At 36.5% G+C, this 25,784-nt stretch overlaps 1 protein-coding gene across 10 annotated transcripts in view; it reads left to right on the forward strand.

The window, feature by feature from the left end:
• Positions 1-25,784, forward strand: part of FAM135A (family with sequence similarity 135 member A) — a 136,486-nt gene that overhangs the window by 27,428 nt on the left and 83,274 nt on the right. For all 10 annotated transcript variants that reach the window (XR_014805028.1, XM_013992626.3, XM_084958701.1 and 7 more), the window contains exon 5: positions 9,746-9,825. Coding sequence is in view for 7 of the 10 variants with exons in the window: in XM_013992626.3 (XP_013848080.1) it covers positions 9,746-9,825 (80 nt within the window). In the remaining 3 variants the exon portion in view is untranslated. The remainder of the gene's footprint in view (positions 1-9,745; positions 9,826-25,784) is intronic.

Genomic DNA, 25,784 nt, shown 5'->3' on the forward strand with positions numbered 1-25,784 from the left:
CTTTGTCACTTCTGTGGCTCTGTTTACTTCTGTGATGTGGGTTCTGTCCTTGGTCCAGGAACTTCCTCATGCCTCGGGCACAGCCAAAAAAATATAGGAATAATTCAAAATAAGAAGTATATTTTCAAATTGAATCTTAGAGTCTTTTAAAACTATATCCATTTTGAACAGATTAGTGAGTTTATTTCTGCAGATATATTAATACAATTGAAAAGGAGAATGATGGTTGGGGAAGTAATTGTTACATTCTGCATCTTATATAAATGAAAAGCAAAAATTTTAAAGTCTTTCTCTAAAACCTGTACCTGTGTACTAATGTTTTTGAAAAATTTATTTACTTTCTAATGGAATTAGATATTATATGTGGTTATCACTAAAAGGAAAAAAAACCATAATTCTCGTACGGAAGTTGGCACAACATTGTAAATCAACTATACTGCAATAAAATTTTTTAAATGCATTAACAACCTAAAAATAAATCATAATTCTCAAAAAAAAAAATCAAGTCAACCAGTCAACATAGCAAATGAAAGAATGGAAAAGTTAGCAACATCAAAAACAAAAAATACAGAAAAGGATAACAAGCATTTAAAATTAATGCTTTAAGGTTTATGGTCACATTTAAAATTATTGTGATCATAAAACTTAAAAAGTAGTTTTAAGTTTTCCTGTTTAAGGAAAGACTTTTGAATTTTTAAATCTAATAATTTTCTACTTACTATATACTTTCCATATTTTGAGAACAGACAACCACAATTAAAAATTCTTTTTTGGTAAATTGAAGCTTTTATCAGTACAAAAAGACGCTCTTTATATCCTAATAATGCTTTTTACTTTAAACTCTGTTTTGTCTAATGTTAATATTGTAACATCAACTTTCTTTTGGTTAACATTTGCAAAATGCATCTTTTATCATTCTTTTATTTGCGGCTTTTCCCTTTTCTTGTATTTTAAATTCGTCTGCTGTAAACACCATACAGTGGGATTTTATCTTTTTCATTCTCTAGAGCAGTCTTTATCCATTTACATTTAATGTGAATACTGATATGTTTGTGTTTACATCCATTATTTTATATTTTATGCTTTCTATGTACCCTCTTCTTTTTTTCTCCCCTGCATTTCTCTCTCTCTTTTTTTCTTGTTCTTATTTCTATCAAGATCTTCAGGTTTATTCTTTAAGAGGATTTTCCTTTTCTCATGTCTGTGGGAAATACCAATTTAGGCCACTTTTTTTGTTTCCTTAATGAAATGTTTAAAACATATGAAAATATAGTAAACACACATATACCTATCATTTAGCCAACAGTTATCACAGGTTTTTCTTCCCTTTTTGCCTATTACCCACCCAATCTTTTTTTAGTATGTGTAATACAGGAAGAATTTTTTTTAAATAAATGAATATCGAATAAAGAATATTGCAGTACACTAGTTTATAGAAAGTTTTGGTTTTCCAAAGCATGTAAAAGTTATGTCTATATCTATATTGTTATCTAAAAAATTAAATGTGCAATAGCATTGTGCCTAATAAAAAGTATATACATTGATTTAAAAATACTTTGTTGCTAAAAAAATGCTGACCATCATGTGAGTCTTCAGTGAGTTGTAGTCTTTTGGCTGGTGGGGAGTTTTGCCTTGGTGTTGATGGCTGCTGACTGATCAAGATAATGATCACTAAAGGTTGGAGTAGTGATATGACAAAATAACACAAAAAAGTTTGCCACTTTGACTCTTCCTTTCATGAAACCATTTCTCTGTAGCATGCAGTGCCATTTGATAGCATTTTACCTGCAGTAGTAAAATTGGAGTTAATCCTCTCAAAACCTGCCCCTGCTTTATTAACTAAGTTTAATATTATAAATCCTTTGTTGTCATTTCAACTTTCTTGACAGCCTCTTCACCAAGAATAGATTCCATCTCAGGAAACCACAGTCTTTACTTATCTATCCATAAGAAGCAACTCCTCATCTAGTTACAGTTTTATTATGAGGCTGCAGCAATTTAGTAACATCTTCAGGCTCCACTTCTAGTTCCAATTTTGCTACTTTTACCACATCTGCAGTTACCTCCTCTGCTGAAATCTCCAGCCCCTCAAAGTAATCCATGAGGGTTGGAATCAACTTCTTCTGAACCCATTTTTTAAGTGTTGATATTTGGACCTCTTTAGGAATCACAACTGTTCTTAGTGGCATCTGGAATGTTGATTTTCCAGAAGGTTTTCAATTGACTCTGTACAGATCCACTTGGGAAATCACCATCTCTGGAAGCTATAGCCTTTTGAAATGTCTTTCTTAAATAATGAGACTTAAATGACTTCTTGATCCAAGGGCTGCAGAATGGATGTTGTGTTAGCAGGCATTAAAACAACATGAATTTTATTGTCCATCTTCATCAGGACTCTGGGGGGATCAGGTGCACTGTCAATGAGCAGTAATATTTTGAAAGAAATCTTTTTTTCTGACCAGTAGGTATCAGCAGTGGGCTTAAAATATTCAGTAAACTATGTTATAAACAAATTCACTGTTATTCAGTGTTTGTTCCATTTATAGAGCACAGGCAGAGTAGTTTAGCATAATTCTTAAGGGCCCTAGGATTTTTAGAATGGTAGATAAGCATTAGCTTCAACATCGTCACCAAGTCACCAGCTGCATTAACTCCTAGTAAGAGTCAGCTTGTCCTTTGAAGTTTTGAAGCCTCACTAGCTTGAAAGTCCTAGGTGGCATCTTCTGATAGAAGACAGTTTCATCTACATTGAATTATCTCAGCTAAATCTTCGGGATAACATGCTGCAGCTTCTACATAAGCACTTGCTTTTTCACCTTGCACTTTTACGTTACGGAGTCAGCTTCTTTCCTTAAACTTCAGGAATTAACCTCTGCTAGCTTTAAGCGTTTCTTCTGTAGCTTCTTCACCTCTTTCAACTTTAAGAGGATTGAAGAGAGTTAAGACTTGGCTGTGGATTCGACTTTGGCATAAGGGAGTGGTATAGTTGGTTTGATCTCTGCAGACCACTGAAACTTTCTTTGTATTAGCAGTAGACTGTTTTACTTTCTTATCATTCTGTGTTCACTTTTAATTTCCTTTAAGGCTTTTCCTTTGCTTTCACAACTTGGCTGTTTGCTATTAGAGGCCTAAATTTCTGCCTATCAGCTTTCAATGTGCCTTCTTAATCATTTCTCGCTTTTGAATCAAAGTGAAGAACAACCAGCCCTTCCCTTCTCTTGAACACTTGAACTCTTAGAGGCCATTGTAGGGTTATCAATTGGGCTAATTTCAGTATTATTTGTCTCAGGGAATAGGGGGTCCTGAGGAGAGGGAGAGAGATGGGGGAGCAGTTGGTTGGGGGATCAGTTTAGAAGACAATGTTTGTGTGGTTCGTGGTGCCACCAAACAGTTACGAGAGTAGCGTCAATGTTCTCTGATAACAGATCACCATAACAAATATAATAATGATGAAAAAGTTCGAAATATTGTGAGAATTGCCAAAATATGACACTGAAACACGAGGTGAGCAAATGCTTCTTTGAGAAAATGGCACCAATAGACTTGATTGACATAGGGTTGCTACAGACCTTCAATTTGTAAATAAATAAATCTGTAAATAAAGAGCAGTAAAACAAATTATGCCTGTACAAATATGAATTGATGGATTTTTTATATATTTAATGATATTGTATCATTACTCTTTGTCTTTTTGCCTTTTCTAGGGCCACTCCCGCGGTACATGGAGATTCCCAGGCTAGGAGTCCAATCAGAGCTGTAGCCGCCAGCCTACGCCAGAGCCACAGCAACGCAGGATCCGAGCCGCGTCTGCAATCTACACTACAGTTCACGGCAACACTGGATCTTTAACCCACTGAGCAAGGCCAGGGATCGAACCCACAACCTCATGGTTTCTAGTTGGATTTGTTAACCACTGAGCCACAAAGGGAACTCCCTGCCCATTTTTTGATAGGGTTGCTTTTTTGTTGTTGAGTTGTGTGAGCTGTTTGTATGTTTTGGAGATCAAGTCCTTGTTGGTTGTGTCCTTTGCAACTATTTGCTCCCATCCCATAGGTTGTCTTTCCTTCCCTCCTTCCTTCCTTTGGTTTCCTTTGCTGTGCAAAAGCTTATAAGTTTGATTAGGACCCATTGGTGTATTTTTGTTTTTATTTCTATTGCCTTGGGAAACTGACCTAAGAAAACATCTGTATAATTTATGTCAGAATGTTTTGCCTATGTTCTTTTCTAGGAGTTTTATGATGTCTTGTCTTATGTTTCAGTCTTTAAGCCATTTTGAGTTTATTTTTGTGAATGGTGTGAGGGTGTGTTCTGGTTTCATTGATTTACATTCAGCTGTCCAGTTTTCCCAGTACCACTTGCTGAAGAGACTGTCTTTTTCCCACATTGTATTCTTTCCTCTTTTGTGGATTAATTGATCATAGGTTTCTGGGGTTTATTTCTGTGCTCTCTTTTCTTTTCCATTGATCTGTATGTCTGTTTTTGTGCCATTACCACACTGTTTTGATTACCATAGCTTTGTAATATTGTCTGAAGTCTGGAAGACTTATGCCAACTGGTTTGTTTTTTTGTCCATGGGATTGCTTTGGCAATTCTGGGTCTTTTATGGTTACATATACATTTTTGGATCATTTGTTCAAGTTCTGTGAAAAATGTCATGGGTAATTTGATAGGGATCACATTAAATATATAGATTTCTTTGGGTAGTATGGTCATTTTAATGATAGTAATTCTTCCATTCCAGGAGCATGGGATAGTTTTCTGTTTCTTTGAATCCTCTTTAATTTCCTTGATTAATGTTTTATAGTTCTCTGCACATAAGTCTTTCACTGCTTGATCAGTTTTATTCCTAGATATTTAATTTTTTGGGGTGCTATTTTAAAAGGTATTGTTCTTCATGTTCTTTTTGTAATATTTCATTGTTAGTATACAGAAATGCAACCAATTTCTGAATGTTAATCTCGTATCCTACTTGCTGAATTTGTTGATCAGTTCAAGTAGTTTTTTTATGGAGTCTTTAGGGTATTCTCTATGTAGTAGCATGTCGTCTGTATGATGTGTGACAGTTTTACCTCTTCTTTTCTAATTTGGATACCTTTTATTTCTTTTGTTTGTCTGATTGCTGTGGCTAGGACTTACAATAATATGTTGAATAAAAGTGGTGAGAGTGGGTATCTCATTTCAGATTTTAGTGGGACAGCTTTCTGCTTTTCTCTGTTGAGATTGTATTGGCTGTGGGTTTGTCATAAATGGCTTTTATTGTGTTGAGGTATATTCCCTCTATACCCACTTTGGTAAGAGTTTTTATCATGAACCAACGTTGGATTTTGTCAAATGCTTTTTCTGCATCTGTTGAGATGATCATGTGGTTTTTGACTTTTATTAATGTTGTGTATTACAGTGATTGATATGCATATATCGAACCATCTTTTGCTCTAAGGTGGCAGGTTTGCTCTTGTAAGCAGCATAGTATAGGTCTTGTTTTTTCATCCAGTTGGCCATTCTGTATCTTTTGATTTGAGCATTCAGTCTATTGACATGTAATTATTGATACATATATATTTAATTGCCATTTTAAACCTTGTTTTTCAGTTGATTCTGTTTCTCCTTTGTTCTTTTTCTTTTTTTCATTGGGTGATTTTATTTTATGCTTGTGTCCCTTTTTTTGGTTTTTGTGAAGGTACTGTTTGATTTTGATTTGTGGTTGCCCTGTTTTTCACATATGTTAATCCTTTTCTATATCTGCTTGCTTTAGACTGATAGTCCCATAGGCTCAAATACATTTTAAAAAAAGAGTTTAGATTTCCTTACTCTTCTTCCCCACATTTTATGATTTTGATTTTTTTTTGTTTACATCTTCCTGTTTATCCTTTTGCTGTTTCTTATGCTTATCATTGCTTTCACAAATAAGTTTTCTGCTTCTTTTTAACCTGTATACTGGCTTCTTTAAGTGATTCCTTTCCAATTGTGATTTCCTCCATCATGTATCTTCTTAGTTCTTTCCTACTTAGAGGAGAACTTTCAATATTTCTTTTAGAATGGGCTTAGCATTGCTGTATTCTTTTAGTTTTTGTTTGAGAAATTCTTTGTTTCTCCTTATATTTTAGACGATAATCTTGCTAGGTAAGTATTCTTGGCTGTACATTTTTCCCTTTTAGAATTTTGAATATAGCTCACTACTCTCTTCTGATGTGTAGTGTTTCTGTAGAGAAATCAGCTGATAGCCTTATGTGGGTTCCCCTTATAATTAACTCTTTTTCTCTTGCTGCCTTTAGAATCCTCTCCTTATCTTTAACATTATTGTAATGTATCTTGGTATAGGTCTGTTTGGGTTCAACTTATTTGGGGCCCTTTATGCTTTCTTTATCTGGATATCTGTTTCCTTCTTTAGATTTGAAAAGGTTTTAGCCATAATTTCTGCAAATACATTTTCAATCACCTTTTCTTTTTCTTTTCCTACTGGAATCTCTATTATGCAGATTGACCCATGTTATATTATCCTATATATTTCTTATATTACTTTCATGTTATTTCATTTGGTTTTCTTTTTGCTGTCCTGACTGGGTAATTCCCATTATCCTATCTTCCTAGTCAATTATTCGTTCCTTTGCATAATTTTTTAAATGATTTTTATTTTTTCCATTATAGCTGGTTTACAGTGTTCTGTCAATTTTCTACTGTACAGCAAAGTGACCCAGCCACACATACATATATACATTCTTTTTCTCAAATTATCCTCCATTATGCTCCATCATAAGGGACTAGATAGCGTTCCCAGTGCTGTACAGCAAGATCTCATTGCTTATCTATTCCAAAGGTAATAGTTTGCCTCTCTTAACCCCAGATTCTCAGTCCACCCCTCTCCCTCCCCCTCGGCAACCACAAGTCTGTTCTCCAAGTCCATGAGTTTCTTTTCTGTGAAAAGGTTTATTTGTGCTGTATATTAGATTCCTGAAATAAGTGATATCATATGGTATTTGTCTTTCTTTTTCTGACTTCACTTAGTATGAGAGGTTCTAGTTCCATCCATGTTGCTGCAGATGGCATTATTTTGTCCTTTTCCATGGCTTAGTAGTATTCCATTGTGTATATTCATTTTACTGTTCAATGCCTTTCTGCTTTTGTCTTTGCAAATGAATTTTTTAATTTTTCTTGGCTCATCTTTCTAGTTTCTTTCTTTCTTTCTTTCTTTTTTCTTTTTTTTTTTTTTTGGACTCTTTGTCTTTTCTAGGGCTGCACCATGGCATATGGAGATTCCTAGGCTAGGCTAGGGGTCTAATCAGAGCTGTAGCTGCTGACCTATCCCACAGCCATAGCAACGTGAGATCCGAGCCACATTTGTGACCTACTCCACAGCTCATGGCAATACCGGATCCTTAACCCACTGAGCAAGGCCAGGGATCGAACCTGCAACCTCATGGTTCCCAGTCGAATTTGGTAACCACTGAGCAACGATGGGAACTCCTCTTTCTAGTTTATTTTTATTTTTATTTATTTATTTATTTTTTTGTCTTTTTGCCATTTCTTGGGCCGCTCTCGCGGCATATGGAGGTTCCCAGGCTAGGGGTCTAATCGGAGCTGTAGCTGCCAGCCTACGCCAGAGCCACAGCAACGCGGGATCCAAGCCGTGTCTGCGACCTACACCACAGCTCATGGCAATGCCAGATCCTTAACCCATCTAGTTTATTTTTAAAGTAATCTGTATTACTATTAATATATGTTCTTAATTCCTTCAGTATTTTCTATTTTTTTTTTTTTTTTTTGTCTTTTTGTTATTTCTTGGGTCGCTCCCGTGGCATATGGAGGTTCCCAGGCTAGGGGTCTAATCAGAGCTGTAGCCACCAGCCTACGCCAGAGCCACAGCAACGCATGGTCCGAGCTGCATCTGCAACCTACACCACAGCTCACGGCAATGTCGGATCCTTAACCCACTGAGCAAGCGCAGGGACTGAACCTGCAACCTCATGGTTCCTAGTCGGATTTCATTACCTCCTTTTTAAACTTTCATCTGTTAGAGTGCAAAGGTCTGTTTCATTAATTGCCCCTTCAGGGGGTTTCTCCTATTATTTTAACTGAGAATGGTTCCTGTGCTTCTTCATTTTGCTTGTATTTTTCTTATTCTGTGAGTTGATTGAAAATGATTATCTGCATAGTCTTTGAGTGCTGTTTATATGCAGGAACATCCTTGGGTAGCTTGTGAGGGCTTACTCTTCTTTTTTTTTTTTTTTTTTTTTTTTTTTTGGTGTTAGGGCTGCTTTTGGTTTGGATTTTTGCTGTCTCTTCCTCAATATGTACAGGCCATTATCTCCTTGATAGGGTGTGTGCAGGTGCTTTGCATGCTTCCAGGGAGGTGGGAGCAATGGGCAGCATCTGTAGCTAGTCACTGGTTGCCAGGCCTTTGGCCATGGTGAGGACCTAAAGGGAGGTGAGAGCCCAGGGTATTTCTGGTTGCAGGGCCTTCAGTAGTGATGGTGACCCTCAAGGCCTAATCTGTAATCTCGATTTAGCTTTTAATAACCGTGTGTGTGGGTATGGGTGTAGATACATGTATATTGTATATTCCTTTCTATACACAAACCCGTATGTAATGATGTTAAAACACAAGCATATTTTATTTTAATGCTTTTACCTTGTAATTCTTTTTGTGTGTGTGCGTGTCTTTTTTTTTTTTTTTTTTTGTCTTTTTGTCTTTTTGCCATTTCTTGGGCCGCTCCCGCGACATATGGAGGTTCCCAGGCTAGGGGTCCAATCAGAGCTGTAGCCACCGGCCTACGCCACAGCCACAGCAATGGGGGATCCGAGCCATGTCTGTCTGTGACCTACTCCACTGCTCACAGCAACACCAGGTCCTTAACCCACTGAGCAAGGCCAGGGATTGAACCCGCAACCTCTCGGTTCCTAGTCAGATTCGTTAACCACTGAGCCATGATGGGAACTCCTTGAATTCTTTTTTATTTGAACTTTTATTATTAATGAGTGATACTCTTAAAAGTAGTTTTTGAAGGGAGTTACTGCCATGGCGCAATGGGTTAAGAATTCGACTGCAGCAGCTTGGGTTTGATCCCTGGCCTAGTGCAGTGGGTTAAGTGACCTGGCATTTTCACACCTGCGGTATATGTTGTATCTGTGGCTCAGGTTCAGTCCCTGGCTGAGGAACTTCCACATGCTTCTGGTGTGGCCATAAAATTTAAAAGAAAAAAATGTTGAAAAAATAATGTATGTATTTTTAATCTTATAGAATAAGCAAATAAAAGTCCATAAATAAGTAGCTTTCACCTTGAAAAAATTCTGAATTCTTTAAGCCAAATATATATCTTTATTTTGTCATTTATATTATGGAACCAATTTTTAGAAACCATTTATTATTAATTGTATTTTCTCAAAATTATGCTTAAGAATAATTTATATTATCTTTTAAAAGAAAAAAAATGAATAAATTAAGCAGTGAAACTCTTAGATGTCTTAATAACTCCTGTGATTGATATCTCTTATTTAAAGTGGGAAGTAGCATGTATATTTTTTATCTGTTTCTTTCATCTTTATACATGCCTACTTCCCTTTGAGTTTTATGCCATGTTAATATTTGATCTGTAGATCTGATACGTTGTTTTCCACCAGTAGTAAATACTAGAGGAGACTGATATAAGGAGAACACCTTTATTATTTTAACACATTTAAATATATAGAAGTTGGGGCATTGGGCATTTTTAAAACATTTTGAAGTAACTTCTTTTCTCTTTTGCTTTAGTTTTTACCAGATTCGTGCATCTATGAAAATTCCACCAAGAGTTCCCCACAGAGTAGAAGCTAGTTTGTTACATGCAGCAGGTAAGCCAAGGAATATTGTCAACTTTTTAAAATAAAATTTGAAGCAACATTATAATGACCAATAATGATTTTTCTTTTAATTACAAATATCAGATGCCAAATAACATCAATATCATACCTGTTATTCGAGGCCTCAGTAAAACAAGCTTGATTACAGGTTCCTTGTCTCCATCTTAGGTTCCTTAGGATGAGTGAGTAAAAGAATGTATGTGAAATTTCCATGAAAACAAACAAGTAGGGATGGTGTCAATTATATCATGTAATATGTAACTTAACAGTGATTATGAATACATAGTTTTACATATGATTGCAAAAGTGTTTTATTATAAACTTTTATAGTATGAATCTTGAGAATATCTTTCAACCACTATTTTTCCTTAACTATTTTAATTAGAAAAGAAAGGAGCAGAAAGTATTAAATAGATACATTATAGAAACTTTTATTTACTCATATTCTAAAGAGACACACTAGCATTAAAGTGTTTGAGCTAATACTAGTGGCTCTGACATAACCATTGGGCATTTTTTCAGCTTTTCTGAAACATTATAGTCTGTTTTATTTTTTTTTTTATTTTTTTATTTTTTTGTCTTTTGTCTTTTGTTGTTGTTGTTGTTGCTATTTCTTGGGCCGCTCCCGCGGCATATGGAGGTTCCCAGGCTAGGGGTCAAATCCGAGCTGCAGCCACCAGCCTACGCCAGAGCCACAGCAACGCGGGATCCGAGCCGCGTCTGCAACCTACACCACAGCTCACGGCAACGCCGGATCGTTAACCCACTGAGCCAGGGCAGGGACCGAACCCGCAACCTCATGGTTCCTAGTCGGATTTGTTAACCACTGCGCCACAACGGGAACTCCTATAGTCTGTTTTAGTTTATGCAGTTAGAAATTGAAATGGCTAATGAAACACACTAGAGTTATATATATTTCTAATATGAATTACTCGTTTTCAAAGCATTATAAAATAATAAAATACACCTAATTTTAAAACTGTGTTGAACATAATTGTTGTTTTTTTTTTTTTTTTTGTCTTTCCTAGGGCTGCTCCTACAGCATATGGAGGTTCCCAGGCTAGGGGTCTAATCCAAGCTGTAGTCACTGGTCTACGCCAGAGCCGCAGCAGTGCAGAATCCGAACCACATCTGCAGCCTTACACCACAGCTCACGGCAATGCCAGATCCTCAACCCACTGAGCGAGGCCAGTGATCGAACCTGCAACTTCATGGTTCCTAGTCAGAGTTGTTAACCGCTGGGCCACGATGGGAACTCCCATAATTGTTCATTTTTGAAATTTAAAATTGTATTCAGAGAATTAGAAGTGTCTAGGATTAACTTTCTTAGCATACCGTGGATACTAAGATGCTAGTTCATGTTAAATTTTAATTAATTGTACCTAATGGAGAGTTTACTCTATCTTTCTGAAGACTGTCAAAATGCTCAGGGAGACCTTCGGCTTATGACCAAAACCATGTACATTCTTTTATTTATTTATTTGTCTTTTGTCTTTTTAGGGCCGCACCCACGGCATATGGAGGTTTCCAGGCTAGGGACCTAGTTGAAGCTGAAACCACCGGCCTACACCACAGCCACAGCAACTCAGGATCCAAGCCACATCTGTGACCTACACCACAACTCACGGCAATGCCAGATCCTTAACCCACTGAGCAAGGCCAGGGATCAAATCCGCGTCCTCATGGCTGCTAGTTGGGTTCGCTAACTGCTGAGCCACAACAGGAACTCCCTGTACATTCTTTTAAAAGGAAAAAATAAATTTTCTTCTTGGCCTGTTATACATGTTAAAGTATGTGTTTATTATCAGTAGGTCTTTTGTAAGTCTACTTTCTAGGAAATAAATTAACTGATGTTACATGATAGATTGGTATCTCTTTCTGAACTTCTTTCCTTAATGTAGTAGACTAAATGTCTTCCTCTATTGTATCTCCTAATGTTGCCACCTTTTTATTTACGTATTTTTTCAGCATTGTCAAGGAATAATGGGAAGATTATAATTGTCTATATTTAAAGTGTGCTATGTGATATGTCACGCAGATATAGTGTGAAGTAATTGCCGTGGTCAAGATAGCATGTCAGTCCTCCCACATAGTTTGTGTGTGTTTGTGGGTATAGGTAAGGCTTAGGATTTGTTTATAACAAATTTCAAGTATACAATACTTTATTACTAGCTATAGTCACCATGATGTGCATTCGATCCTCAGAACTTTTTTTTTTTTTATTTTATTTTTTTGTCTTTTTTTTTTGTGTGTGTGTGTGTTTGTTGTTGTTGTTGTTGCTATTTCTTGGGCCGCTCCCGCGGCATATGGAGGTTCCCAGGCTAGGGGTCAAATCCGAGCTGCAGCCACCAGCCTACGCCAGAGCCACAGCAACGCGGGATCCGAGCCGCGTCTGCAACCTACACCACAGCTCACGGCAACGCCGGATCGTTAACCCACTGAGCCAGGGCAGGGACCGAACCCACAACCTCATGGTTCCTAGTTGGATTCGTTAACCACTGCGCCACGACGGGAACTCCAGAACTTATTTTTATTATAACTAAAAGTTTGTACTCATTGACATACATTTCTTCCCCTTTCTCCCACAACCTCAGCCCCTGGCAACTGCTCTTCTTGTCTGTTTCTATGAAATTGTCGTTTTTGTTTGTTTTGTTTACACATATAAATGAAACCATCCAGTATATGTCTTTCTCTGTCTGACTTATTCCATGTAATATAAGGCCTTCCAGGTTCATCCATATCGCTGCAGAGGACAGGATTTCCATCTTTTTTGTGGCAGAGTAATATTCCTGTGTGTGTTTGTTTGTGTGTGTGTGTGTGTCTGTGTGTCTGTGCGCATGCACATACCACATTTTCTTTATCCATTCATCCATTGGGAGATGCTTGAGTTATTTCCATGTCTTGACTATTGTGAGTAAAGCTCCAATGAAAATGGGAGTGCAGGTTTTTCTTTTGAGATAACTGATTTCATTTCTTTCAAATATATATCCAGGATTGGGATTGCTGGATCATATGGAAGTTCTATTTTTAATTTTTTGAGGATCCTCCATATTGTTTCCATAGTGATTATATCAATTTATATTCCCAACAGTGCACGAGTGTTCCCTTTTCTCTACATGCTGGCCAACATACTGTTATCTTTGGACTTTTTGATAATAGTCTTTCTAACAGGTGTAAAGTGATATCTCTTGGTGCTTTTGATTTACATTTTCCTAATGATAAGTAATGTTGAGCACCATTTCTTGTTCTTGTTGGCCGTTTGTATGTCTTCTTTGGAAAAAAATGTCTCTTCCATTCCTCAGCCCATTTTTAAGTCAGATTGCTTATTTGTGTGGTTGTTTTTTTTTTTTTTTTTTTTGCTATTGAGTTGTATAATTCTTTAAATATTTTGGATATTAACCTCTATCAGATATATGACTTGCAAATAGTTTCTCCCATTTAGTAAGGTGTTTTTTCTTCTGTTGATGGTGTCCTCTGCTGTGCAGAAACCCTTTAGTTTGTAGTCCCACCTGTTTATTTTTGCTTTTGCTTTGATGTCAAATCCAAATAATTGTTGCCAAGACCAATGCCAAGGAACTTTTTCCCCTGTATTTTCTTCTGGGAGCTTTGTGTTTTCAGGTCTTAAATATAAATTTTATCCATTTTGGAAGTTCCCGTCATGGCTCAGTGGTAACGAACCTGACTACTATTCATGAGGACGTGGGTTCAATCCCTGGCCCTGCTTAGTGGGTTAAGGATCTGGCATTGCCCTGAGCTGTGGTGTAGGTTGCAGACACAGCTGAATCTGGCATTGCTGAGGCTGTAGTGTAGACTGACAGCTGTAGCCACAATTTGACCCCTAGCCCAGGAACCTCCATCTGCCTCATGGGTGCAGCCCTAAAAAGAAAAAGAAAAAAAAAAAATCTAATCCATTTTGAATTAATTTTTGTGAGTGATATAAAATAAGTTCCAGTCTCATTCTTTTGCTTATAGATATTATTGTTTTCCCAGGACCATTTATTGAAGACACTATCTTTTCTTCATTATGTATTCTTGGCACCTTGTCAGATATTAGTTGAGCATATGTGTGGACTTATTTCTGGGCTCTCCTTTTTGTTCCATGGATCTATGTGCCTGTTTTTATGCTGGCCCCATACCATTTTGATTGTGGTAGTCTTGCAATATGGTTTGAAATCAAGTAGTGTGATGCCTTTAGCTTTCTTCTCCTTCTTTTTTTTTTTTTTTTTTTTTTTTTTGCCTGTACCACTTGCAGCATGTGGAAGTTCCTGGGCCAGGGATTGAACTTGTCCCCAGCAGTGATAACACTGGATCCTTAACCTACTCATCAGGGAACTCTTGTTCTTTGGGTTTTTTGTTTTGTTTTGTTTTGTTTTTGTTTGTTTGTTTGTGGGGTTTTTTTTTGCTTTTTAGGACCACACCTGCAGCATATGGAATTTCCCAGGCTAGTGATTGAATCAGAGTTGCAGGTGCTGGGCAGAGTTGCAGGTGCTGGGCAATGCCAGATCTGAGCCACGTTCACGACCATTTTACTGCAGCTTGAGGCAACTCTGGATCCTTAACCTATTGAGCAGGGCCTGGGATCAAGCCCCATCCTCATGGCTATTAGTCAGATTCTTAACCTGCTGACCCAAAATGAGAACTCCAGAACACCTGTTCTTTTGTTCTTAAGATTGCTTTCACTATTCAGAAACTTTTGTGGTCTCATACAAATTTTAGAATATTTTTTTTCTGTTCCTATAAAAAATGCCATTGAAATTTTGATAGAGATTATACTGAATCTGCAGATCACTTGAGATGGTATGGACATTTTAACAATATTAATTCAGTCCAAGAACACAGGTTATCTTCCCATTTATTTGTGTCTTCTTCAGTTTCTTTCCTCAGTATCATAGTTTTAAGTGTGCAGTCTTTCATCTTCTGTTAAATGTATTTCTGAGGATTTTATTGTTTTGAATGATATTATAAATGGTATTTTTTCTTGATTTCTCTTTCAAGTAGTTCATTGTTAGTGTATAGAAATGCAGTTGACTTTTTTTGCAGCTGATTTTTGTACATTCATTTTTGTGTCCTGCAATTTTGCTAAATTCATTGATTAGTTCTAAGAGCTTTTTGGTCGAGATTTTAGGGTTTTCTTTGTATAAGATCAGGTCATCTGCACACAGAGATGATTTTATTTCTTCTTTCCTACTTGAATGCCTTTAATTTCCTTTTCTTGCCAATTGTTGTGGCTAGGACGTCTAGTACTATGTTGAACAGTAGTGGTGAGAGTGGGCATCCCTTTCTTGTTCCTGTCTTGAGAAGAATACTCAGCTTTTTACCTAGAATGATGTTGGCTGTGGGCTTGTCATAAATGGCCTTTATTATGTAGAGGTACCTTCCTTCTGTACTTAATTTATTAAGACTTTTATCATGGAAAGTATATTTAATTCTGTCAAATAACTTTTCTGCATCTGTTGAGATGATCGTATTTTTTTCTTTTACTCTTATCCTTCATTTTATCCTTCCTTTATCTTCATTTTGTTATTGTGGTATATCATGTTTTATTGATTTCCAAAGATGGTCAAACCATCTTTCCATCCCAGGGATAAATCTCACTTGATCACAATGTATGATCCTTTTAATGCATTCTTGAATTTGGTTTGCTAGTATTTTGTTGAGGATTTTTGTATCTATGTTCATCAGAGCTATTGACCTGTAATTTTCTTTTCTTATAGTATCTTGTCTGGCTTCTATGTCAGGGTAATACTGGGCTTGTAAAATAAATTTGAAAATGTTTCTTCTTAGTTTTTGGAAGAGTTTGAGGGTTGATATTAATTCTTCTTAAAATGTTTAGTAGAATTCACCTGTGAAGCTGTCTGTCCTGAACTATTATTTTTTGAGAGTTTTTTTTTTTTTTTTTTTTTTTTTTTTTTTTTATTAAATTTTATTTTCCCACTGTACAGCAAGGGGGTCAGGTTATCCTTACATGTATACATTACAATTACAGTTTTTCCCCCACCATTTCTTCTGTTGCAACATGAGTATCTAGACATAGTTCTCAATGCTATTCAGCGGGATCTCCTTGTAAATCTATTCTACGTTGTGACTGATAAGCCCAAGCTCCCGATCCCTCCCACTCCCTCCCCCTCCCATCAGGCAACCACAAGTCTCTTCTCCAAGTCCATGATTGATTTTCTTTTCTGAGGAGATGTTCATTTGTGCTGGATATTAGATTCCAGTTATAAGTGATGTCATATGGTATTTGTCTTTGTCTTTCTGGCTCATTTCACTCAGTATGAGATTCTCTAGTTCCATCCATGTTGCTGCAAATGGCATGATGTCATCCTTTTTTATGGCTGAGTAGTATTCCATCGTGTATATATACCACATCTTCCGAATCCAATCCTCTGTCGATGGACATTTGGATTGTTTCCATGTCCTGGCTATTGTGAATAGTGCTGCAATGAACATGCGGGTGCATGTGTCTCTTTTAAGTAGAGCTTTGTCCGGATAGATGCCCAAGAGTGGGATTGCAGGGTCATATGGAAGTTCTATGTATAGATTTCTAAGGTATCTCCAAACTGTTCTCCATAGTGGCTGTACCAGTTTACATTCCCACCAACAGTGCAGGAGGGTTCCCTTTTCTCCACAGCCCCTCCAGCACTTGTTATTTGTGGATTTATTAATGATGGCCATTCTGACTGGTGTGAGGTGGTATCTCATGGTAGTTTTGATTTGCATTTCTCTTATAATCAGCGATGTTGAGCATTTTTTCATGTGTTTGTTGGCCATCTGTATATCTTCTTTGGAGAAATGTCTATTCAGGTCTTTTGCCCATTTTTCCATTGATTGATTGGTTTTTTTGCTGTTGAGTTGTATAAGTTGCTTGTATATTCTAGAGATTAAGCCCTTGTCAGTTGCATCATTTGAAACTATTTTCTCCCATTCTGTAAGTTGTCTTTTTGTTTTCTTTTGGGTTTCCTTTGCTGTGCAAAAGCTTTTCAGTTTGATGAGGTCCCATGGGTTTATTTTTGCTCTAGTTTCTATTGCTTTGGGAGACTGACCTGAGAAAATATTCATGATGTTGATGTCAGAGAGTGTTTTGCCTATGTTTTCTTCTAGGAGTTTGATGGTGTCCTGTCGTATATTTAAGTCTTTCAGCCATTTGGAGTTTATTTTTGTGCATGGTGTGAGGGTGTGTTCTAGTTTCATTGCTTTGCATACAGCTGTCCAGGTTTCCCAGCAATGCTTGCTGAATAGACTTTCCTTTTCCCATTTGATGTTCTTGCCTCCCTTGTCAAAGATTAATTGACCATAGGTGTCAGGGTTAATTTCCAGATTCTCTATTCTGTTCCATTGGTCTGTCTGTCTGTTTTGATACCAGTACCACACTGTTTTGATGACTGTGGCTTTGTAGTATTTCTTGAAGTCTGGGAGAGTTATGCCTCCTGCTTGGTTTTTGTTTCTCAGGATTGCTTTGGCGATTCTGGGTCTTTTGTTGTTCCATATAAATGTTTGGATTGTTTGTTCTAGTTCTGTGAAAAATGTCATGGGTAATTTGATAGGGATTGCATTGAATCTGTAGATTGCTTTGGGTAGGATGGCCATTTTCACAATATTGATTTTTCCAATCCAGGAACATGGAATATCTTTCCATTTTTTTACATCTTCTTTGATTTCTTTGATTAAGGTTTTATAGTTCTCGGCATATAGGTCCTTTACCTCTTTGGTTAGGTGTATTCCGAGGTATTTGATTTTGTGAGGTACAATTTTAAAAGGTATCGTATTTTTGTATTCCTTTTCTAATGCTTCATTGCTGGTATACAGAAATGCAACTGACTTCTGAATGTTAATCTTATATCCTGCCACTTTGCTGAATTTATTAATCAGTTCAAGGAGTTTTGGGGTTGAGTCCTTAGGGTTTTCTAGGTATAGAATCATGTCATCTGCATACAGTGACAGTTTGATCTCTTCTCTTCCTATATGGATGCCTTTGATTTCTTTTGTTTGTCTAATTGCTGTGGCTAAGACTTCCAAAACTATGTTGAAGAGCAGTGGTGAGAGTGGGCATCCCTGTCTTGTTCCAGATTTGAGTGAGAAGGCTTTCAGTTTTTCCCCATTGAGGATTATATTTGCTGTGGGTTTATCATAAATGGCTTTGATTATATTCAGGAATGTTCCCTCTATACCCACTTTGGCGAGGGTCTTGATCATGAATGGATGTTGAACTTTGTCAAATGCTTTTTCTGCATCTATTGAGATGACTACTGAGTCAATCACCTTACTTATCATTGGTCTGCCGATTTTCTATTTTTTCTTAATTCAGTTTGGTAAGGTGTATGTCTCTAGAAATTTATCCATTTCTTCTAAGTTATTTAATTTTGGGGCAGTAATTGTTCATCATAGCCTCTTACTCCTTGCATTTCTATGTTATATTTTACTTATAACTTTTAAAAAAATGTTTTTCAAATATTCGTTGATGTATCTGGCAACTCTATAGACATCAGCCTTTCTACTTCATAGTTTTGAAAACTTCTTAAAATTGGAATACATCTTTATTTGAGTCATCTTTTTTCTTAGTTCAGCTAAAGGATTGTCAATTTTGTTTATACTTTCATAACATCTACTCACTTGTGTTGATCTTTTCTGTTGTCTTTATAGCCTCTGTTTATTTCCACTCTTATCTTTGTTATTCCCTTCCTTCTGCTAACTTTGGGCTTAGTTGTTCTTATTCTAGTTCCTTGAGGTGTAAGGTTATGTTGTTTGAGATCTTTCCTGGTCTTATAAGGCAGAAATATTACATGTATTTGCAAAGTAATATTATTTAGATATTATAACGATGTTTCAGAAATATTCAAATAAATACCCTCTTTCTAGGTGCCTTTTCTTAGTCACTGTGGTTTTGGTTTTTATTGATTATAATATAGTCTATATTTAGTCATTGTTGTTTACCAGTTCACTTTTTAGTTTCTGATACTATTAACTGTCAGTTATTGTAGACCGTGTGAAATGTCCATGGTTTGACAGTTTATTAGTTTTGTAAAGGAAGTATCTTGTAAAAATAAATTCTTTATGGCAAACACCAGTCTTTAAAAGAGAAGCCTGGGTTTAGAAAACAATAGACTTCCATGATATGTAATTTTAGCTTATAGTGAAAACATTATGTATGTATTTTTATAGTATTATACCAGAAAATTTTTAAGATGTTGCATAGTTGTTAGTCCAGTTATAGCAGCTAAATGGCAAACACAATAACTAGAATTTGGAAAGAAGAAAATATATGTAAAATTTATCTCACACTTTTTCTCACTTTTTTTTGGCTTTTTAGGGCCACATCCACAGCATATGGAGTTTCCCAGGCTAGAGGTCCAATTGCGGCTATAGTTGTCAGCCTACACTACAGCCACAGCATTGCAGGATCTGAGCCATGCCTGCGATGTACAGCACAGCTCACGGCAATGCCAGATCCTTTACCCCCTGAGCAAGGGCAGGGATCAAACCTGCAACCTCATGGATGCTAGTCAGATTCATTTCCGCTGCGCCACGATGGGGATTCCAAACACTTTTTCTTGCTTTTTAAAAAAAATGGCAAACTTTTATTTGTTGTGCCTGAAATATAGTGCCTAATATGATTACACAAGGTCATTTTTATTCCAAATGTTGTACCAGTGTATTTTATTTTTCTTGAGTTTAGAATATCTTGTTTTTCTCATTTATGGTACACAAAGTCATCAACATACTTTTACAAAAGAGTGACCCTGAATGAATTATGAGGGTACTGCTTTTCCTGCCCAGTACCATCCCCAGAATGTCTACCTTTCACGTGTGTATAGTGTTCCACAGCTTCTGAAGTCTCCATGACAGTGTGAGTCTGGTATCCTAATGGTATTTCCTGCCAGAGTACCCCAGGATAAGCCTGGTGTGTTGAATGCTTAGTTCATATGAAAAGTATAGACAGTAGTGGTTGATGGAGAGTGGTGACTTATTAGAGGCTCAGAAGTATAGTAAATCCAAAATGAAGTTGAGTCAAGGTGAGTTTCCTCACAGCAATCTGAAAAACCAAGAGCAAAGAAAGGCAGCCAGTTTATTCCAGTCTTTTTTCTTTTTACATCCTTCTTCCCCCAAGATTTGTTTCATTTTAAAATAGTGTTTAATAGTTCCTGGAGTGTATGTACCTTTTTAATATTAGTAAGGAAATATTTGTTAGGAAAAGATATTCTTCCAAAACTTTTTGCTTCTAGAAATTACTCCTCTGCATTTATGGCTGACTTTATTTTAATAAATATGTATAATTGATTTCTAGACTCATCCTTGATAACATAAATATCTTTATGTTAATTCTTTTTTTATTTCTGTTCCTTAGCAGTTCACTTTTTCTTCCAAGGTCTTGAATTTTCTCTGTACTTTTTATTATTATATGCCTATTTTTCTTCCAATTTTGGTTTGTACTTTCATCTCAAAAGACCGTTTCTTTCCAGCACTATATTTTACCATAAATCCAACACCTTGTGTATATTTCTGGAAGACCTTTAGGAAGAAGAGAAAAAATAGTGATTTTGTTCATGAGTTGGAGTAGGGCAGGTTAGATGGGTTGGAAATTAGATGGTATTATACAGCTTATTACAACACATTTAAATTATTTCCAGCACAAGATTATACTGACAGTGAGAGGTTTGAGTCAGGACATAGCTGTCATCTCTGATAACATCAGTCATGAAAGACAATGAGTTTACAGCCCATAAATAGGGGCTGTAGAAAATGTAATAATAACAGTGCATTCAGAGATTTCTACAACAGAGAAGTCATTACTGCTTGTGGGAGGCTGGCCCCAATTTGAAATGTTAGAAAACTATGTACAGTTGAGATAAAAAGTTGAAATAACAACTCCCCATTTCTAATAGTGATAGTATTTTTTAAAAGAAATGTTGTTTTATTTGCTTTTTACTATCTATCCATCTCTTTTCTCTGAAAAAAATTTTGATGCAAATAATATAGGCAAATAGTTAAAATATCTGTTAATACAGAGTGATTGGGAGTGAAAACCATAGCTCATTCTCTAGATGCACTAGCTTTTTTTTTTTAGTTGGATTTTTAAAATTAAAGTATTATTGATTTATAATGTTATGCTAATTTCTACTGTACAGCAAAGTGACCCAGTCATATATATATCTATTTATATCTATCTATCTATCTGTCTATCTATTTATACATTCCTTTTCTTATATTATCTTCCATCATGGTCTATCCCAAGAGACTGGATATAGTTCCCTGTGCTATATATAGCAGGACCTCGTTGCTTATCCATTCTAAATGTAATAGCTTGCATCTGCTAACCTCAAACTCCCAGTCCATCCTACTCCCTACCCGCACCCCCTTGGCAAATGCAAGTCTGTTCTCTTATATCTGTGTGTCTGTTTCTGTTTGATGCACTCACTTTTAATTAGTTCTCTCGTCCTAATGGTTTCCTCTGCACAGACAATTCACTTCCTGTGATGATAAATGACAATTTATCTCACACTACTTCCTCCTTCCTCTCCCCCTACTTTTTAGAAGAGATTTATTTAAGGGAGTACCTGTTGAGGCTCAGTGGTTAATGAACCCATGAGGATGTGGGTTTAATCCCTGGCCTTGCTCAGTGGGTTAAGGATCTGGCGGTGCCATGAGCCATGGTGTATGTCACAGACTCAGCTTGGATCCCACATTGCTGTGGCTGTGGTGTAGGCCGGCAGCTACAGCTCCGATTGGAGTCCTAGCCCGGGAACCTCCATATGCCATGGGTGTGGCCCTAAAAAGACAAAAAAATTGTAAAAAGACCAAAACATTTAAAAAAATAAAAATTAAAAAAGAGATTTATTTAAAAGATTTTATCCCCACATTTCTCTTTGGTCATTAGTCTAGCTTCAAATAATATATTTAAGATTCCATTTCCTATTTCAGCAAATATGACAGATCCTTAATTTTGTCAGGATATACACAGTATTAATTCTTTTTTCAAATTTCCTCTTTCCACCTTCCAACCTGTTAGATATATCATTCGTTTTATATTATCAAGGTTGCTAACATTGATATTCTGATTTGTAACTGTAGTTAAATCTTAGGTGTTTTGTCTGTGGGTTTATTCCAAATGTTGAAAAGAAGTAAACAGTATTTGCATTTTTATTGTAACACAAGAGGTAAAGGATCTATAAAATTGAAGTGACTACCAAACATAAAGAAGGAGGATTTTGGAGTTCTCTTGTGGTGCAGCAGGTTAAGCATCCAGTCTTGTCCCAGTTTGGGTTGCTGCTATGGTGTAGGTTTGATTCCCTGGCCTGGTAACTTCTGTGGGTATGGGTTAAAAAAAAAAAAAGGACGGAAGACCTTAAATTTCTGGCAAGATAAGGCATGCCTAGTTACTGTTCTGGTATTGCTTTGGGTCACTTGTGCTACAGAGATAGTTATGGGTTGATCATAGATAGTTCTTTGGTAGTTGTAGATTCAAAGATGCAGCTTTGGTGTGGTTAACAAAGTAGTGACTTGGAGTCAGGATACCAGCTTCTTTTTATGTTACTTTGGAAAACTTACTTAACCTCTGTGAGTTTCACCTTCTCATCTGTGAAATATGTAGCCTGCTTTACGGTAAGTTTATAGCAGATTGCAAAGGGTCATATATATGTATATATGTATCTTCTGGTGTTATAAGAAAGAATAAGAAGCAGTCAAGTTTTTACTCATTTACTATACTATTTGTGAATCACTTAATGTTGTAAAGATCTGAAACATATTAATATTAAAGTTAATTTGCTGTTTTCCTATAATTTACGTAATTTATGTTGTGTAACATAGTAATTAAGCATATGGGTAACATCTCATTTTAACATGTAAGTTTAAAATTTTTTTACAAAATCAATAAAACTATTTCTTGGATGAGAAGCATGAACTAGGATGACCAAGGGCAAGAAGGGAAAACTAAAGGGAGGAAGAGACCTCACAGAAGACCCTTGTCTTTATAACATCTGAGGGAAATCTGGGTACCTAGGCTTCCATTTCTATTCCTATAAAACTAGCTTAAGCAGTATTTGAATTAAGACATAACCAGTTTCAAATCTTGTTCTGCCATTTACTATCTGTATGGTCTTAAGTAAATTATTCAGTTTCTCTGAGCCTTTCCTAATCAGTGAAATGGAAATAATCCCTGTCTTACAGTGAGTTTCTGAAAATTAAATGAGAAAATTAGGTAAAGAGGTCTGGTATATTCCTCAGTAAATATTGGGTTCTTTTGTCCTGCCTTCTCTTTCTGTCTTAAATTGCCCGAGATGTTAAAAAGTGGAAATAAGGTGACTTTAGGATCTCAGCACAAGCCTGATGTCAGGAAGGACAGTCCCTGAAGAGAGAGCTGACTAGAGCCATTTGTATGCCTTCCCTTCTTGGTTCTTAAGCATTGACCTTGCTTGTACACAGGAGAGCTGATTGATGTGGTCTGCCCATTTTAGAGCCACCTTTGGGGTTTTTCTTCCCCAGTGAGATAGCTCTTCCCTACCGGTGTGGGTATTCTGTGATAAGTGTAAAAGTTAACTGCACATGTATGTTTGAACTAGTTTACTAGTTGCACAAGCTTTCAAGCAAATAGCAGTGGCATTTACTTACTGGGATATTTTTTCTTTTTTACTGAATAAATTTGACACTTTTATTGAATACATGTACGCATAAATTTTATAACCTGTAACTTTATACATTTATATATTGTACTGTGATTGCCATCGTAGTGATATTTATCACATTATATAATTGTAGTACAGTATTGTTATCTATATTCATTCTACTGTGCATTAGATCTCTGTGGCTCATTTATTACTCATTACAAGTTTGTATCCTTAAGCGACATCAGTCCTCTCTTCCTACCCCCCATCCCCTGGTACTCACTATTCTCTGTTCTTTATAAGTTTGACTTTTTTTAGATTCCACATATAAGTGACATAATACAGTATTTGTCTTTTTCTGTCCAACTTATTTCACTTAGCATAATGTGCTCAGGATCCATCCATGTTGTCACAAATGGTAGGATATCCTTCTTTCCTGTGGCTGAATAATATTCCTTTGTGTATGTATATACCACATCTTTTTTGTACGTTCATCCATTGATAGGCATTGAGATTGTTTCTGTATCTTGACTGTTGTGACTAGTGCTGCAGTAAACACGGGTGCCTGTATCTCCTCATAATCCCATTTCCTTTGCCTTTGGCTATATACCAGAAGTGGAATTGTATGGCAGATTTATTTTTAATTTTTGAGGAACCTCCATTTTCCACAGTGGTCGGACCAACTTACATTCCCACCAACATCGTGTGAGGTTTCCCTTTTCGCCACACTGTTGCCAGCACCTGTTGTTTCTTTTCTTCTTGATGAAGGCCATAATAACAGATTTGAGATGGTAACTTCTTGTGGTTTTGATTTGAATTTCCCTTGTGATTCATCTCATTGAGCAATTTTTCATCTGACTGTTGGCCATTTTAGCATCCTCTTTGGGGAAAAAAAAAGTCTCTTTAGTTCTTTAGAAAGACTGCTATTTATGAGGAGAAGGAAAGGGAAATTGCACAAAAATTCAAGCAGTAATATGTGGGGAAAGTCTTATTACTAAAAAGTTTATTCTTCACTTAATAAAAGCTTCACAACTAGATAAACATTTGGGCTAATAAGAACTCAGTCCTGATTGAACATGAAGGAAATTTCCAGCTGTTTGTATTTGACAAACGGTTTTCTTTTTTTTATTTTTTTCTTTTGTCTTTTTAGGGCTGCACCTGCAGTATATGGAAGTTCCCAGGCTAGGGGTCAAATTGAACTATAGCCGCAGGCCTACACCACAGCCACAGCAACGCCGGATCCTTAATCCATTACTGTTATTAGTAACTGAATAATTTCAACAAATGTAAATGGAAAACTCACCATAAAGTTAGATCTTGTGATAAACTTTGCATAGATTATGAAACTTGAGTCTATTTGGCATCACAAGTCCCCACTTTCTCTTTTTGGATCCACAGCTTGCTTCTGTCACTGGCATTCATTTTCTTTTTCCCTGGTTTAAGAGGTAGTGATAATTACCATTTTCTTTGGCCTCCGGAAACAGGGAATTAGGAGATTATCACATTGTACTGCAATTATTTGCTTAAATGTTTCCATTTATACTAGATTGGGAACTCTGAAAATAAGAGCACTGTTCTTATTTATGTTCCTATCTCTTAGTTCCTGATACTTTAGAGACAAATTATTGTTGAATGAATTCTCACTTGTTCACAGAATAGATAAGAGATACCAATGCTAGCTGTTTAACCAAAGGAAATGGAGATGCAGAAAGATGGTGATAGGAATAAAATACAAATTATCATGATTTAATGGAAGTACTTGCAGGCCTTTATCACAAGACTGTCAAAGTGTTAAGTTTGATGTTTGGGTTAGTAGATACCTGATAGGCGAAGTGAAAATAGAATCATTTCAACAAGGAAATAGAGCACTAAATTAAGAAGTTAGATGAAAGTTCATTTATTCAACAAATACTTGCTGAGTAAGATGTGACCCTCGCTTCTAAACTAAAGCAGTAAAAACTACTTACGTGGTTCCTAACCTCATGGAAGGTTATTATCTAGTGAGTATTAAAAAGCAGAGAGGGTTTTCAATTCAAGACATTGGAGTATACGCATATGTCTGGTTCTTCTTATTTCTTTTTTTTTTTTAATATATATTTTTTCTTTTCTGTTTATTTATTTATTGTCTTTTTGCCATTTCTTGGGCCGCTCCAGCGGCATATGGAGGTTCCCAGGCTAGGGGTCGAATCGGAGCTGCAGCCACCGGCCTACACCAGAGCCACAGCAACGCAAGATCCGAGCCACGTCTGCAGTCTACACCACAGCCCACGGCAACGCCGGATCGTTAACCCACTGAGCAAGGGCAGGGATCGAACCCGCAACCTCATGGTTCCTAGTCGGATTCGCCAACCA

The sequence above is a fragment of the Sus scrofa genome, chromosome 1 (assembly GCF_054392235.1).
Source record: "Sus scrofa isolate SSC_HxYL_T2T_F1_AM1 chromosome 1, Sscrofa_HxYL_maternal_Yorkshire_Landrace_v2.0, whole genome shotgun sequence".
NCBI lineage: Eukaryota > Metazoa > Chordata > Mammalia > Artiodactyla > Suidae > Sus > Sus scrofa.